Source organism: Odocoileus virginianus, chromosome 30 (assembly GCF_023699985.2).
Source record: "Odocoileus virginianus isolate 20LAN1187 ecotype Illinois chromosome 30, Ovbor_1.2, whole genome shotgun sequence".
Taxonomy (NCBI): Eukaryota; Metazoa; Chordata; class Mammalia; order Artiodactyla; family Cervidae; genus Odocoileus; species Odocoileus virginianus.
The window spans coordinates 17,996,844-18,012,644 of NC_069703.1; the positions used below are offsets into that span (position 1 = coordinate 17,996,844).

At 36.6% G+C, this 15,801-nt stretch overlaps 1 protein-coding gene across 2 annotated transcripts in view; it reads left to right on the forward strand.

The window, feature by feature from the left end:
- Positions 1 to 15,801, forward strand: part of SPAG16 (sperm associated antigen 16) — a 968,306-nt gene that overhangs the window by 499,059 nt on the left and 453,446 nt on the right. Inside the window, exon 12 of one of the 2 annotated variants that reach the window (XM_070458611.1) lies at positions 1,425 to 1,610. The exons of the other annotated variant lie outside the window; for it this stretch is intronic. Within the exon in view, the coding sequence (XP_070314712.1) occupies positions 1,425 to 1,610 (186 nt within the window). The remainder of the gene's footprint in view (positions 1 to 1,424; positions 1,611 to 15,801) is intronic. 2 annotated transcript variants of the gene reach the window in all.

Here is a 15,801-nt window from a genome sequence, read left to right on the forward strand (position 1 = left end):
ACACTTACAAAGTACTTCTGTTAGTACAAATAAATATCCTTTTATGACTTTATTGAGAATGTCTTTACTCTCTAATCTTCCTTTCTGGCAGCATCTTTAAGTCTTATTCTCTAGTGGTTACTCATCTGCATGTAAAAATTTAGTTCTCTCAGCATAAAAATAAACAAATAAAAGCAAGCAAGCGAAACACTTATCTTGATCCAAGTGCAGTTTCCTGTCTTAGAAATTTTGGTCAACTCTTCATTTGTAGCATCACTTCATTCATTCATATATCTATTCTTTTAGAAAGCATTTAATGAGCACTTCAGTTGGTTAACCATAATGCTTGATGCTATCAGAACAGAGAGGGAGCAATTCCCCATCAAGAACAAAGGGAAGGAGGCAAATAAGCAATTCGTTATATTCAGTGAGAGAGAAGTTACTGAGAGAACATATACAAGGAGCACGCAGTGCTGAAGGATATGGAGAAGATGATGGACATGAAATGTTCTAGCAGTTGATATTTTGCCAAAAGAAACCTAGATGTCTCTGCTGACATCTCTGCCACACACTTATTTCTTAATCTTGTTTTTGTATCTACCATTTAAAAGCCTCTGAATTTTTTTAATGTCTACTGGTAACTCAAATGGAAGATCCAGTGACTCATTCTTAACCACCCAGCTCTTCAAAGTCTTTCATCTCTCAAGATGTAGCTCCATAGCCCCCTCATTTCTGATTCACATCTGCCTTCATTATCCAAACTGCACTCATAGCATTTAATTAATACAAACATAAACAATGCTGACTGGCATTGTATATTGATTTACATTTTTGAACTTGTCTAAAATTTCATTGTCCTGAGGCTGTATCATCCACAGAGTGTAACATAGTCCTTGAAACCAACATGTGCTTTAAAAGAGTACCAATTTAGTAAATTAATCTGGAAAACTATGGAATAATTAATATAGAAAATATGCAATAGCGGTTTCATCAACTTGAATTACTAAGCCATATTGTTCAGTTCATTTCAGTTGCTCAGTCGTATCTGACTCTTTGCGACCCCATGGACCGCAGCACACCAGGCCTTGCTGTCCATCACCAACTCCTGGGGTTTACTCAACCTCATGTCAATCGAGTCAGTGATGCCATCCAACCAATTCATCCTGTGTCATCCCCTTCTACTCCCGCCTTCAATCTTTCCCAGCATCAAGGTCTTATTTAAATCTACATAATTTGATACTTCACTCAACCATATAGGGATGTATCAAATTGTGTAGATTCAAATAAAATAATAAGAGTCAGGCATAATGATATGCCATTAAAAATAAAAATAACTCAGATAAATGCACACAAGTTATTCACAGAAGATAACAGCCATTTATAAAAATAAGTGAACTGTAAATTGATTTTTATCATAAATTACCTTTTCATGTTCTTGCATATAGTGGCAACAAGTTGGCTACTTCAAGTGGTGATACTACAGTTAAGTTATGGGACCTGTCTAAAGGTAATTGCATTTTGACCTTCGAGGGACATACCCACGCTGTATGGTCCTGCACGTGGCACTCCTGTGGTGATTTTGTGGCTTCTTCCTCACTGGATACAACTAGCAAAATCTGGGATGTTAATAGGTAAGAAGTATTTTGAATAATATTAACACTCTGTGTTGATAAATATAATTTCTCTCAGTGGGAAATTAAAGAAAATCTGTTAATTCATAAAATTATAGAATTAGTCTGTGACATCCATTTGTAAGTCCATTAGTTTCTGCTGATATATAATGAGTTCTTTCTAAATATAGGTTCAAGACCAAGCCTGTGTAATCAGATTAGAATTGCTTCATTGGAAGGCTGTTTGTTTTAAGCAAAGTAGAAACAAATACTTCTTTTAGAGTTAGGTTTTTAGTTCTCCTCTCCACCAGTCTGCTGTCTGTCTAGATTATCAAACCAACAATTTAATAGACATGAGGATGACAGAAGTAGTCATGGGCTTTTCACTTAATTTTGATACAGCATTTCCAATTTAAATGCTTCTTAGCAATTCACAAATTGTAGGAATGGATACAATTTATTGTATACCAAGTCCTATACAGTACTATATGGTTTGATCTTAATTAAAGACAGACCTATTTTTTGCTATCAAAATACCTGTCATCCATGTATTTTTGGATAATTATTCCACCCTATTATGTATACAAATAAGATTTTAAAAAGCTAGTATCAAACACCTTAATTGCTTCAGCTAACTAAGTAATTATAGATCATCAGTCAGATTTCTGATCATTTTAGTATTTTAATTAATGTCCAGATTACAAATATAAGTAATAGTGACTCCTCAAAATTTATGTAACAAATTATCACTGAGCCATTGTAATTCTTTTGTAAGAGAAAGATGAACTCATCTTAAAGGTCAGCACTATTGTTTTGGGAGTCACGGGTCAAACCAGTACTTTGAACAAACTTTCCTCATTCTTCCTTGAATTATGGGTAATATATTTAGAAGACAGAGCAAGTAAGGTGCTCATAAAAAGGTCAACAGGATTTCTAGGAGGATTTCTTGAAAGGGTCTGCTCTGTTCTGTTTGTAGTTTGATTATCTCTTAAGACTATGTGCCAATTTTTATGCTATTTTATCTCTGCACCAGACCCACCCTCCTCTATCTTTTTGGTGAGGCTGGAGCTGGACTTTGCAAGCGACATTTCACCTTGCCAACTGACTGTATTGGGCTTTGGTAATAGTGGCTGCTTGTGGGAGACGACAAGGCTAGAGGTGGGCTGGCGGGCTCCCTCTCTCCTTCCTGAGAGCTTCTTCTGGACTTGCAGTTTCAGTGAGCATCACCCCAGCAGTTCTTCACCTCAGCAACATCACAGCAGCTGAATCCAGTTGACAGTTTTTCCAGTGTTTGCAGACGTAGCTGTATCAGGCCATCCGTCAAAGACATTAACTCCAGCACACAGTTGCCCCCTTCTCAGAGGTCTGTGTTTCCAGATCTGCCTGGCCTCTTTCCAAGATGAGGGATATCAGTACCAGCAGTCTCAGGACCACTCCTCAGCTCTGTGGTGGCCCCCACCAAGGTTATAATAATTCCACCTCTGTCCCTTTGTGCATTCAGTCCTAAAAGTGGTAGCTCTTTTGTTCAGGGCTTTTTCCATGATACCTTCATGTTCTTGTTTTCCCTGTATAATTATCTAGTTAACAACTTAATGCACAGTTAACAATCCCTTATATTAAATTCGTACTGTTAAAATGTTAAGTGCAAGTTTGGTCTCCCATCCAATTTTGACAGTTACTGGGCATTGATGCATAAATAGCATAATCCACTTGAGTTACAAAGGTATAGCTAAATAATGTTTGACATATTCTGAATGAGAAAGCATAGCTTTAAATAATAGGTGTGAAACCTATTTCTGGAGAATTCCATGGACAGAGGAGCCTGGTGGGCTATAGTCCATGGGGTCACAAAGAACTGGACATGACTGAGCAACTAACACTTTCACTTACTTTCTTTGTAAAGTACTGACAGTTTAAGATATATTTCAATAGTCATATGCCTACCATTTGGTTATCTGGAATAATCATCCATGTAATTCTTAATTTTATTATGTTTCTATGTTATGCAGGCATATTTCATAAATATTATTATAATAGATTACTGGAATTTTTAAAACTAATTTATTGTGAAGTATGATTGACATACAGAAAGCTTGCATATTTAGCATAAACAACATGATGAGTTTTAAATATATACCTGTGAGACCATTACAATCAATGCGTAAATGTATCTCTTGCCTCTAAAAGTTTCCCCCGCCCTCTTTATTATTATTATTATTTTTATAAGAGCACTTAATATAATAACTAACCTATTAGTAAAATTTTAACTATCCTAACATTGCTCTTACCCATAGGTATTGTGTTGTACATTAGATCACTAGGACTTACTCATCTTATATAGGTAAAATTTTAATGCTGTTCTCTAATTTTAATTTTTTATTACTTTTGGCTTAGTCGAAGTTGTTTATAAAAGACTGCAGTCCATTCTAAAATGTATCTTTAAATGTATTAATCATTCAGAGTGCTTCAATCAAACTGTTAAGGTGACAACAACAATAAAGTGATTGCCAGTAGACTCATCTCTACTAAGAATGATTTCAAACGCTTTGACAGATTTTCTCCACGACCCTGATATCCAAATACTGTCTTCCAGTAGAGACTCAGTAGATGTTGATATAGCAGATCAAAATTACTACTGATTGATGCCAAAAATTATTTGCATTTCAAATTTCCCATCAATGTCAAGAGCTCACCTTCATCATCAAAGACAAAGAATTTATACCAGTTTTGAAGCTGAGATAGTGGATAAATATTGACAAATAAGGGAGAGACTGATTGTTTCTTTGGTGGTTATTGATAGATTTTTCAGCACTGTAATCAGAGCCCTGAACTGTAATTTACGATTACTCATGGATCCATACTGTGTAAATATGTCTAAAACTAGTGTCTTGCTTAAAATTTTATAGGTCATTGTTAATGGCTTAGTGACTTTAAGGATAGAGGTGATTTGCTTTGGTAAGATGATGATGGTAGAAGCTGTAATGTGCTTGGTCGTATACTCTTGTAGTGATGCCACATAGTTTTTAATTAAAAAATATTGATAGACTCTGTGGTTCACTAGGAAAGAATTTAGAATATATCCTCACATTCACAGTCTGCCCTTTCCTTTGAAACCCTGGCTCAGTCTTGAATTCATCTGTTAGTTGGTATGTCATTCCTTTTCCTGCAACTCTTCCTGAATTAGATATTACCTGCTAAGACCATCTAATTAGCTCCTCACCAGAAAGTTGTATCCCTGGAAATCATAATTAATGTAAAAAAATCCATATCAAGATCCCTGTTAACTAAATACTAATAAGAACCTCTGAACAATAGTACCCTGTCATTCTTAGTCTGGACACACACTCTGCAAAGTTTCTATGAACAACTAAAAGTAGCAATTCAATGATCTTTTGAATGATCACTTATAAAATGTAGAATTTTATGTTTTATTTTGTAGTCATTTATTACTAACTTAATTTTCATGCATATGCTTTAAAAATCAGTCTTAAAGTATGCGTGTACCCTTGAACACACACACACACCATTGTATCTTAAATGGAGAGTGCTTGACACATGGCAGTTGCGTTGCATAAATGATGAAGGAAAAATCAATATATACACATGAAGAAAGTGCTTTCCTTGCTTCCATCCACATTAAAATTATGATTCAGTTATTGTGTTATTCTACATGAATCTTTAAAGTGATGAAAATTAGATAGGAAAATCAGAGAATGTCTCAGTTGACTATAAAAATTGTGTTTCTTTAAAGCATGAGATTACCATTAAACATTCATGAAATGAATTACCAGTGTAGGACTGTATTTCAGACATAAGAAGATCCTAAGACTCCATTACTGCCCTCAGTGAGATTACAAATAATTTTAAAAATGCAGCAGTTTTATAACAGAAAATATGCAGTACATCTTCAATTCATAATATCAGAGAAGAAATTCTGATTGGTCCTGGGTGCTTTTCTTCCCAAGATAGTTGGGTATTTGACTGAGTGTCTACATGACACTATATCTCTGATGTTTGGAACTCAGACCACATGCCTGTACTTAGTTGTAGCTTAAAAGGAAAGGATTTGAAACAAGCAGGATGTTCCTGGGTGTAGCTGCCCCGTTGCTTAAAACAGTATTGCACAGACTAGAGTAGAGTGGTTTGTAACAGGGATGGAAGGAAACATTGCTTTTGTAAAATTCAACTTCTGGACCCTAAACAATGGGAAATAAATCTGCTGCCCTTATATCTAAGGGTATTGGTTCAGATGACTTCAAGATTATGTTTAAGAGAGAAAAATAAATCAGGTTTGAGCCTATGATGGGAACAGTGAGAGAAATAAGAATAGATTTGTAAGATAAAGTCACTAGAAATTGCTGAGACATTATGAGTCATGAGAGAAAGAGAAAACAAATCACCTGTTACATATTGAGATACCTGATGGGTGTAAAGCACATTCTCTTTATCCTAGAGCACTAATGTGAACTTTATAAAAGGCTTTTCCAGCCAGATTCATCAGCTGGCATTCTAGAAAATGCTGTAGATTGAGGGAAGTTGTCTTGTTCATCTAACAGGTGATGCCTACCGATGAGAATTTAATGTTCCTTCCTGCCCACCTGCATTGCTTCCTTCTTAATTGAAAAACCCATTGAGCAATATAGCCTCCAGGCTGGATGAGAGAAACAGAATGATTTATATAAAGGAAACAGTTAAATTTTAGAAAAAGGAAATGTGAAATACTAAGATTCTCATATGATAAGTTATCTTCTTTTAATAGCATGTACTGTTACTTTTTTGCTAAAATAATGTGCGGATGTGAACTCTAAATTGGGAGAACTTTATTTCTTTAAAAATTAATAATGATGAGATAGCACCAAATAAGTTACAAAATGAAGTTTAGTGTTTGTATTTTATTAATAATATGCATCCTGTTCTTTATGATACATATGCTAAGTTGACTATATTAGAGATGAAGGGCATATTGTACAACATTAATGGTTTTAAAGCATAATAATGTAAAGAGAATATTGAGATTCAAGGGCATGTATTATTGGTACATTAATACCTGTCTTGCATTATAAAACCTCCCAGCTTGCCGCCTTATACTTGTGAAGGAACCCAAGGTATATGTTAATAGATTGCTAAAGCAGTACTTGAAACATAATTAGGTTACATTAAAGGAAATGGTGACATTCTAAAATTGACCTCTTGTGATCAATTTATCCTGTTCCACAGATAATAAATCAATTATTACCTCTTGGATTTTCATTTATATTCAAATGAATGATTCCCTCTTGAAATACATACTTTGAGTGATAGCTAAGTATTATTGAATATAAATACATAAATAAGTCCATAAATAAGAAAAAGAAAATAGCATATTATTTTCACTGTCATGCTCCCTCCAAAACAGTGCATAATTAATAAGCATTATCAAAGAAATATCTACTTATGAAGAAAAGTATATTAAGGCTTAAGTTCTAGGTTTCATTTAGCAAGTTAAGCATTGACTGAATATAAAGAAGGTGTATCGCAACCAGTGTTGGCTTTTTGTGTATGCGTTAAGAATGCTTCAAGCATCAGTGTCTATTGCAATAAGCTTGATGTGAGCATTCTTTTACATCAGTATATAGAGACTTGGCCAATAAAAGAGATAACATTAAGAATTTAACATTTAGCTCTTTGCATTTATGAAACAAACTATTTCATGTAAATGAGTTATATAATCTGCATCTAATTTTCACTAAATAAGGCATACTCTCTCTTTGTTATTTCACTAACTGAACCATATATTAGAAACAATTCAGATGCATATAGATGAAACTAAAGGTGTTCTAATAACAGTGAATATAGGTGTTTTAAAACATGCTCCATTGTTACTTTTTTCAGTTCAGTTCAGTTCAGTCACTCAATCGTGTCCGACTCTCTGCAACCCCATGAATCACAGAATGCCAGGCCTCCCTGTCCATCACTAACTCCCGGAGTTCACTCAAACTCATGTCCATCGAGTCGGTGATGCCATCCAGCCATTTCATCCTCTGTCGTCCCCTTCTCCTCCTGCCCCCAATCCCTCCCAGCATTAGGGTCTTTTCCAATGAGTCAGCTCTCCGAATGAGGTGGCCAAAGTACTGGAGTTTCACCTTCAGCATCAGTCCTTCCAATGAACACCCAGGACTGATTTCCTTTAGGATGGACGGGTTGGATCTCCTTGCAGTCCAAGGGACTCTCAAGAGTCTTCTCCAACACCATAGTTCAAAAGCATTAATTCTTCGGTGCTCAGCTTTTTTCACAGTCCAACTCTCACATCCATACATGACCACTGGAAAAACCATAGACTTGACTAGACGGACCTTTGTTGGCAATGTAATGTCTCTGCTTTTTAATATGCTATCTAGGTTGGTCATAACGTTCCTTCCAAGGAGCAAGCGTCTTTTAATGTCATGGCTGCAAACACCATTTGCAATGATTTTGGAGCCCCCAAAAATAAAGTCAGCCACGGTTTCCCCATCCATTTCCCATGAAGTGATGGGACCAGATGCCATAATCTTAGTTTTCTGAATGTTGAGCTTTAAGCCAACTTTCATTACTGTATTAGCACCAATCAAAGAAAACACTTTGACATATCAAAGACACATCCTCCTCCATTCCCTCCCAAATGAATCTAGTCAATAGATGAATCTTCATCCTCCTCAGTAATAATGAAAAGAGTTTGCTGTATTTTTCATCCATATATGTTAAAAGATATATGGGCATAGTACACATGGGTTAAAAAAATCACACGGTTTTGTATTTAAGGTTTGATCATATCATATATATAGTACACTTATGCGTGTTTGTGTATATCTGAATGTTGACGTATATACATATACTAGTATTAAAGCAGTGTATTCAGATTTCAGCTCTTAATTTTAGACTACTGTAAATATTTTGCTATCTCAAATATTCTAAATATCATCTAATCAAAGTGTGAAAGTGTTAGTCACTTAGTCATGTCCGACTCTTTGTGACCCCATGAACTGTACCCTGCCAGGCTCCACTCTCCATGGAATTCTCCAGGCAAGAATACTGGAGTGGGTTGCCATTTCCTTCTCAAGGGGATAATTTCCTGACCCAGGAATTGAACCCAGGTCTCCTGCATTGCAGGCGGATTATTTACCATAAGCCACCTGGGAAGCCCCTAATCAAAGTTATTTATTTATTTATTTACTGACTGATTTACTTATTCTTTCTCTATGATTCCAAACCCTAATTTGTTTCTAAACCATTTATTTGAGACAGCAAAAATCTATTACCATGCCTCTGAAACATTGTTTTAGAATTTGCAGAAATGGTTTTTATTTAAAGAAAACTCTTAAGATTTGATTCAGTTCTTATTGAAATAAATTGAATGCCCAAGTACATCAAATCAAAAGATGTAAACTGTTTGATATAAAAATAGAAAGTCATAAAATTTCAGTTCAGTTCAGTTGCTCAGTCGTGTCCGACTCTTTGCGACCCCATGAATCGCAGCACGCCAGGCCTCCCTCCATCACCAACTCCTGGAGCTTACTCAAACTCATGCCCATCGAGTCAGTGATGCCATCCAGCCATCTCATCCTCTGTCGTCCCCTTCTCCTCCTGCCCCCAATCCCTCCCATAAAAGTCTAGGTAGAACTAAAATACCTTCTTATATACACAGTGTTGCTTAAATGGGAAATACTTCCTATTTAGATAATGAAATTGAATTTGTTCTCTTAAATAAAACACTAGAGACATTTTTTCATAGAAATGTTAAATATTATTTCTTCATAGTATCTAGCATGAGTTTGTACAAAATTCTACCATGTATCCGTGAGAACAGAGCTTGTTAGTGTGTGTCCTGTGTAGGGAATGAACCAGATCTTCGTTAGTCAGGGAACATGAAAAGTTTATTCCTTGGTCTGGCCTTCATTCAGTTCCGTCTTAACCTAGAATGGATCCTGCAGGAAGCATTGCCTCTAGCAGGATTCCATCTGCTAGAAAAGTCATCCCTTCTGATTTGGCCCATAACTCAGACATTTAAAAATTAATGATACCTAATGAGTTAAATATAGTTATTGTGTGTGTTATCATTTGAATATATGTCCTATTAAATTTTTCTTACTCATAAATTTAAGGCTTTAAGTTATGGTTGGAAATTCATGGTGATTATTTAAATATGCATTCTAAGAAGTACAGTGTTTCAGCCTAGAAACACAAAACATACCTTTATATGAAGCCATGACTACTATTTTAAAAAAGTGAATTATTGATATTTTTCTCTTGATTATGCTTGGTCCAATGTCTGACAAGTTTATAAAAATATCTGATGTTTCCAGTCTTAGTGGTATTATGTAAGTCATTTCATTGTCTAGTTCTCTAGTTACCATTGACAAATTAAATGCCCTTTTTAGAGGATATTAATGTCAGTATCTTGAGAATAAATTTTACTGTGAACTTGGCTTCAGTAGTACACAAATATAAATTAATATATCATATGTATATGCAAAACTGTAGCAATAAATTATGTATCTACACCTCAAAGTTACTGCCTAGATACTTAATATTCATTATGTGAAATGTAAATTTCTTATACAACTAACATTAGCAAGCAAATGTGTGGTGATTATTTATGTAGCCCTCTATTCTTTGCTCTCATTTACTGTTAATCATATCAAAGGAGACTATGACATCTTATACTTGAGGCTTTCAGTGGTATTGCAACAATAAATTAGTTCTTTATTATCTGAATTATCATGACTCTTACTCAGTTTAGTTCAGTCACTCAGTCGTATCCGACCCTTTGCAACCCCATGGACTGTAGCACGCCAGGCTTCCCTGTCCATCCACAATGCCTGGAGCCTACTCAAACTCACGTTCATTGCATCAGTGATGCCATCCAACCATCTCATCCTCTGTCGTCCCCTTCTCCTTCCACCTTCAGTCTTTCCTGGCATCAGGGTCTTTTCTAATGTCAGTTCTTCTCATCAGGTGGCCAAAGTATTGGAGTTTCGGCTTCAACGTCAGTCCTTCCAAAGAGTATTCAGAACTGATTTACTTTAGGATGGAATAGGTTGATCTCTTTGCAGTCTAAAGGTCTCTCAAGAGTCTTCTCCAACACCCCAGTTCAAAAGCAGCAATTCTTCCAAGCTCAGCTTTCTTTATAGTCAAACTCTCACATCCATACATGACTACTGGAAAAACCATAACTTTGACTAAACAGACTTTTGTTAGTAAAGTAATGTCTCTGCCTTTTAATATGCTTTTTAGGTTGGTCATAGCTTTTCTTCCAAGGATCAAGTATCTTTTAATTTCATGGCTGCAATCACCATCTGCAGTGATTTTGGAGCCCCCCCAAAATATAGTCTTTCACTTTTTCCATTGTTTATTCATCTATTTGCTATGAAGTGATGGGATCAGATGCCATGATCTTAGTTTTCTGAATATTGAGTTTTAAGCCAACTTTTTCACTCTCCTCTTTCACTTTCCTCAAGAGGCTCTTTAGTTCTTCTTCGGTTTCTGTCATAAGGGTGGTGTCATCTGCATATCTGAGGTTATTGATATTTCTCCTGGCAATCTTGATTCCAGGTTGTGCTTCATCCAGCCCAGCATTTCACATTATGTACTCTGCATATAAGTTAAATAAGCAGGGTGACAGTATATAGCTTTGTTGTACTCCTTTCCCGATTTGGAACCAGTCTGTTGTTCCATGTCCAGTTTTAACTGTTGCTTCATGACCTGCATACAGAATTCTCAGGAGACAGGTCAGGTGGTCTGGTATTCTCATCTCTTTAAGAATTCCCTATGATTATACAGTGGCAGTGACAAATAGATTCAAGGGTTTAGATCTGATAGACAGAATGCCTGAAGAACTATGGGCCTAGGTTCGTGGCATTGTACAGGATGCAGTGATCAAGACTATTCACAATGCAAAAAGGCAAAATGGTTGTCTGAGGAGGCCTTACAAATAGCTGAGAAAAGAAGAGACGCAAAAGGCAAAGGAAAAAAGGAAAGATATACCCATTTCAATGCAGTATTCCAAAGAATAGCAAGGAGAGATAAGAAAGCCTTCCTCAGCAATCAATGCAAAGAAATAGAGGAAAATAATAGACTGGGAAGACTAGAGATCTCTTCAAGAAAAGTTGAGATACCAACTGAACATTTCATGCAAAGATGAGCACAATAGAGGACAGAAATGGTATGGACCTGACAGAAGCAGAAGATATTAAGAGGTGGCAAGAATACACAGAGGAACTATACAAAAAAGATCTTCATGACCCAGATAACCATGAAGGTGTGATCACTCACCTAGAGCCAGACATCTTGGAATGTGAAGTCAAGTGGGCCTTAGGAAGCATCACTACAAACAAAGCTAGTGGAGGTGATAGAATTCCAGTTGAGCTATTTCAAATCCTAAAAGAGATGCTGTGAAAGTCCTGCACTCAATATGCCAGCAAATCTGGAAAACTCAGTAGTGGCCACAGGACTGGAAAAGGTCAGTTTTCATTCCAATCCCAAAGAAAGGCAATGCCAAAGAATGTTCAAGCTACTGAACAATTGCTTTCATCTCACAAACTTAGCAATGTAATGCTCAAAATTCTCCAAGCCAGGCTTCAACAGTATATGACACTTACTACCTATGTTCATATTCCTCTCACTAACATCAACCTAAGAACCCAGTACCCAAACTGGAATAGATTGTTCATCTTCCCTTCAGAGGCTATTGGGTTTAATCCCATATGACTGACAGCCTTGTTTATTTGGATCATCACAATAAAATGAGCCATTATGTTCTAGTTATTGTCCATATATCCACTAATCAGCCTTGATCTCTTATCACCTCTGATCTCCCTTCCACCATATGCTTTGAAATCCAGTGCCTGACATTAGCAAAATATCTTGTGTAGTCTGTCTCTTCATTGTACTCTATCTTTTTTACTTAAACTGGTCTCCCTTGAGGAGATGAAGTGCTTTTTCCAATGGAGCCTATAACTAATTCCCCTTAATTTTTTTTCCAAAAAACTATAACATAATAGATTGCAATCATTAGACCCTGTCTTTGAGGTATAAACACATAAAATGTGTTTGAGATTTTTTTTGTTGCATTCACTGATTTAGGTGGGGGACACAAATTTCCCCAATCACTGGACCTGAAAGTTTGTTCACTAACATAGTTCCTAGTACTCAAACTAGGAGCTCAAACTAGAGTTTGGAACATACTGGGAAAGTAATATATATATTTTAAATTGATGGTTCAATTCCCTCCATGCTCTTCATTGTCACTTCTAGACTGCTTTCTTTCTTCCCACCTCATAGCAAGCCACAAAAACACATTCTTTGAGACCAAACCATTAGCCACTCGTTCGTTGTCTTTTCATATACTGACTTCCTGGTCTTATCTGTCAGGTTTTACATGATTTATCATGTGGCTTACTGTGTTCACTGAATGCAGCATCACTATCCAAGCAGAAAATTTGTGTGAACACCTTGGACTTCCAGTTCCTTTACCTCCGTACTTACAACAACTTTCAAATCTCAGTTTCAGGTTTTCTGCACTGTAAGCACCTTTCCCTCCTCTCCCTGGCTTACATCCTTTGAGACCACTTGTTCCAACAATATTGTGTTTCCAGTAGTATTGATAGTTTATTGTCTCCACTATTTTTTCTCTAGTGCTGATAATAGCCTTCCAGTTTCTCCCTTCTCATCCAGAGTGAAATCCAAAGACCATCATAGTGGTCTGTCCTTCCCACATAGCTTCAGATCCCTTGGTCCTCTCTTCCTCTACATTTCTTGCCTGTCAATACCCCAACTCTATTTAAACCAAATTTCCTCACCACTCGCTGCCTGTACCTGGTCAGTTGAACATGGACAGAAAACATACACACACCCCCTGGAATTGTGATGCTTGATCTCACTTTATAACTTCAGCTCACAAGTTGAATCCTACTGCATTTCCTTCATCAATTAACTATCTACCATACAAAATGAATATTTCATTCCTTTCTGCTCGCCTTTTAAATTCTTAATACCTCCCTTTACTCCTCGCCCACCCCCACCAAATTCAAACCTCTTGTTCTAACTTCTGCTTGCTACTGTTCCATTGACCAAAGCAAGTCACATGGCCAAGACCAGGACCGGGGTAAGAAGTGACTACATAAAAGTGTTCATTTAAGGAGAGGAATAAATGGCAACCATTTTTCAAAAAATATACCCTCTTTCTAACCCCTTTCCCGTCTTAGAGTGAACGTCGCTCAGACGTGTCCGACTCATTGTGACCCAATGGACTGTAGCCTGTCAGCCTCCTCTGTCCATGGAATTCTCCAGGCCAGAATACTGGAGTGGGTAGTCTCCCTTCTCCAGGTAATCTTCCCAACCCAGAAATCGAACCCAGGTCTCCTGCGTTGCAGATGGATTCTTTACCAATTGAGCCATCAGGGAAGCCCTGCTCCTCTTATAATTATCTTCCAAATGTGACTGTAGTATTAAAATTGTATTTTAACCATATTTATATTATAGATTTCATACTTCTTTGGTTGACCTAGGTATATAGAGACTTTTAGGATCATCTCTAGACTAAAATGGAGTCTGATTTCTTGTCTCAATTCTTAAAATAGATTGTTGGATAAATTCTGATAAATAGGTTATTGGAGTAATTTTAGACTAGCAGTACTTCTCTGCTCAGTATAGTTTAGATGATCCCTACTACCCCTTTATACCTTTTGTATTTTGAATTATTTTAATTGCCTAAAATAAATGTAAACAGTTTTCATGTACTCTTCACCCAGATTCCCCCAGTGATAATATCTTACTGTTGCATATTATCAAAACTAGGTAACTGACATTGATGCAATATCATTAATGCAAGCACGGACCTTAGTCAAATTTGCCAGTTTCTCCATACGTGTGTGTATGTGTGTGTGTGTGTGTGTGTGTGTAGTTCCATGAAATTTTATCACACATGTAAATTAGAGTGACCAATGTAACCCTATATAATCAGGATGTGGACTATCCCATCACTGTACGAAAACTCTCTCACGTGACCTTAATGGTCACACTCTTCCCCTAGCCCTAATCCTTCAACACCCTCAACCTGCTCTGGTTTCCATTACTATAATGTTGATTCAAAATTGTTATATAAACTGAACCATACCGTATGTGAGTATCTGAAGTTGCCTCCTTTTCAATGAAATTTTGTTTCAGTGAAATTGAAATTCACTTAACTGTCTTGGCTATCAATAGTTAATCCCTTTTTATTGTTAAGTAAAAGTTGCTTAAGTATACCAGTTGGCTTTTATATTTGCTCCTCGAAGGATGTTTCATTTGTTTCTATTTGGGGAATAGTACAAATAAAGCTGCAGTGAATGTTCATGTGTAGGTTTTTGTGTGGGGCTTCCCAGGTGACACTTGTGGTAAAGAACCCACCTGCCAATACAGGATACATAAGAGATATGAGTTCGATCCCTGGGTCAGAAAATCCCCCTGGCTGGAGGTGGAATGGCAACCCACACCAGTATTCTTGCCTGGAGAATCCCATGGACAGAGGAGCCTGGTGGGCTACAGTCCATGGGGTCGCAAAGAGTCGGACGTGACTGAAACGATTAGCACACATGCACAGGTCATCATTTCTTTGGAATTTATGCCTGAGAGTACAATTGTTGGGTTGTGTGGTAAGTGCACTCTTAGCTTTATTAAAAACTGCCAAACTGTTTTCCAATGTAACGATACTACTTTTACATTACTATCACAATACATGAGAAATCCAGTTTTTCCACATGCTCATCAGAATTTGATATTATTAGTAGTTTTTATTATCTTAGCTATTCTAGTAGGTGTATGGCAGCATCTTATCATGGTCTTAATTTGCATTTCTCTCATGGCTAATGATGTTGAACATCTTTTCATGTTCAGTTGACCCTTGAACTACTTAGAGGTTAGGAGCACTGAAGTCTGCTCAGTCAAAAATCTGTGTAAAACTTTAATCAGTCCTCCCAATCCACAATTTAACTAACTGTGAATTTGGTAGTACTGTAGCAGATCTTTACTGAACAAAATCCATGTGCAAGTAGACCTGCACAGTTCAAACCTGTGTTTTTAAAGGGTCAACTGTAGTTATTTGCCACCCATGAAGCATTTGTTCATGCTCTGACTCAGTTTCTAATTGGATTGTTTTCTTACTGTGGATTTTCTATTGGAAGTCTTATTTTAATTTATTTTGGATGCACATCCTTTGTCA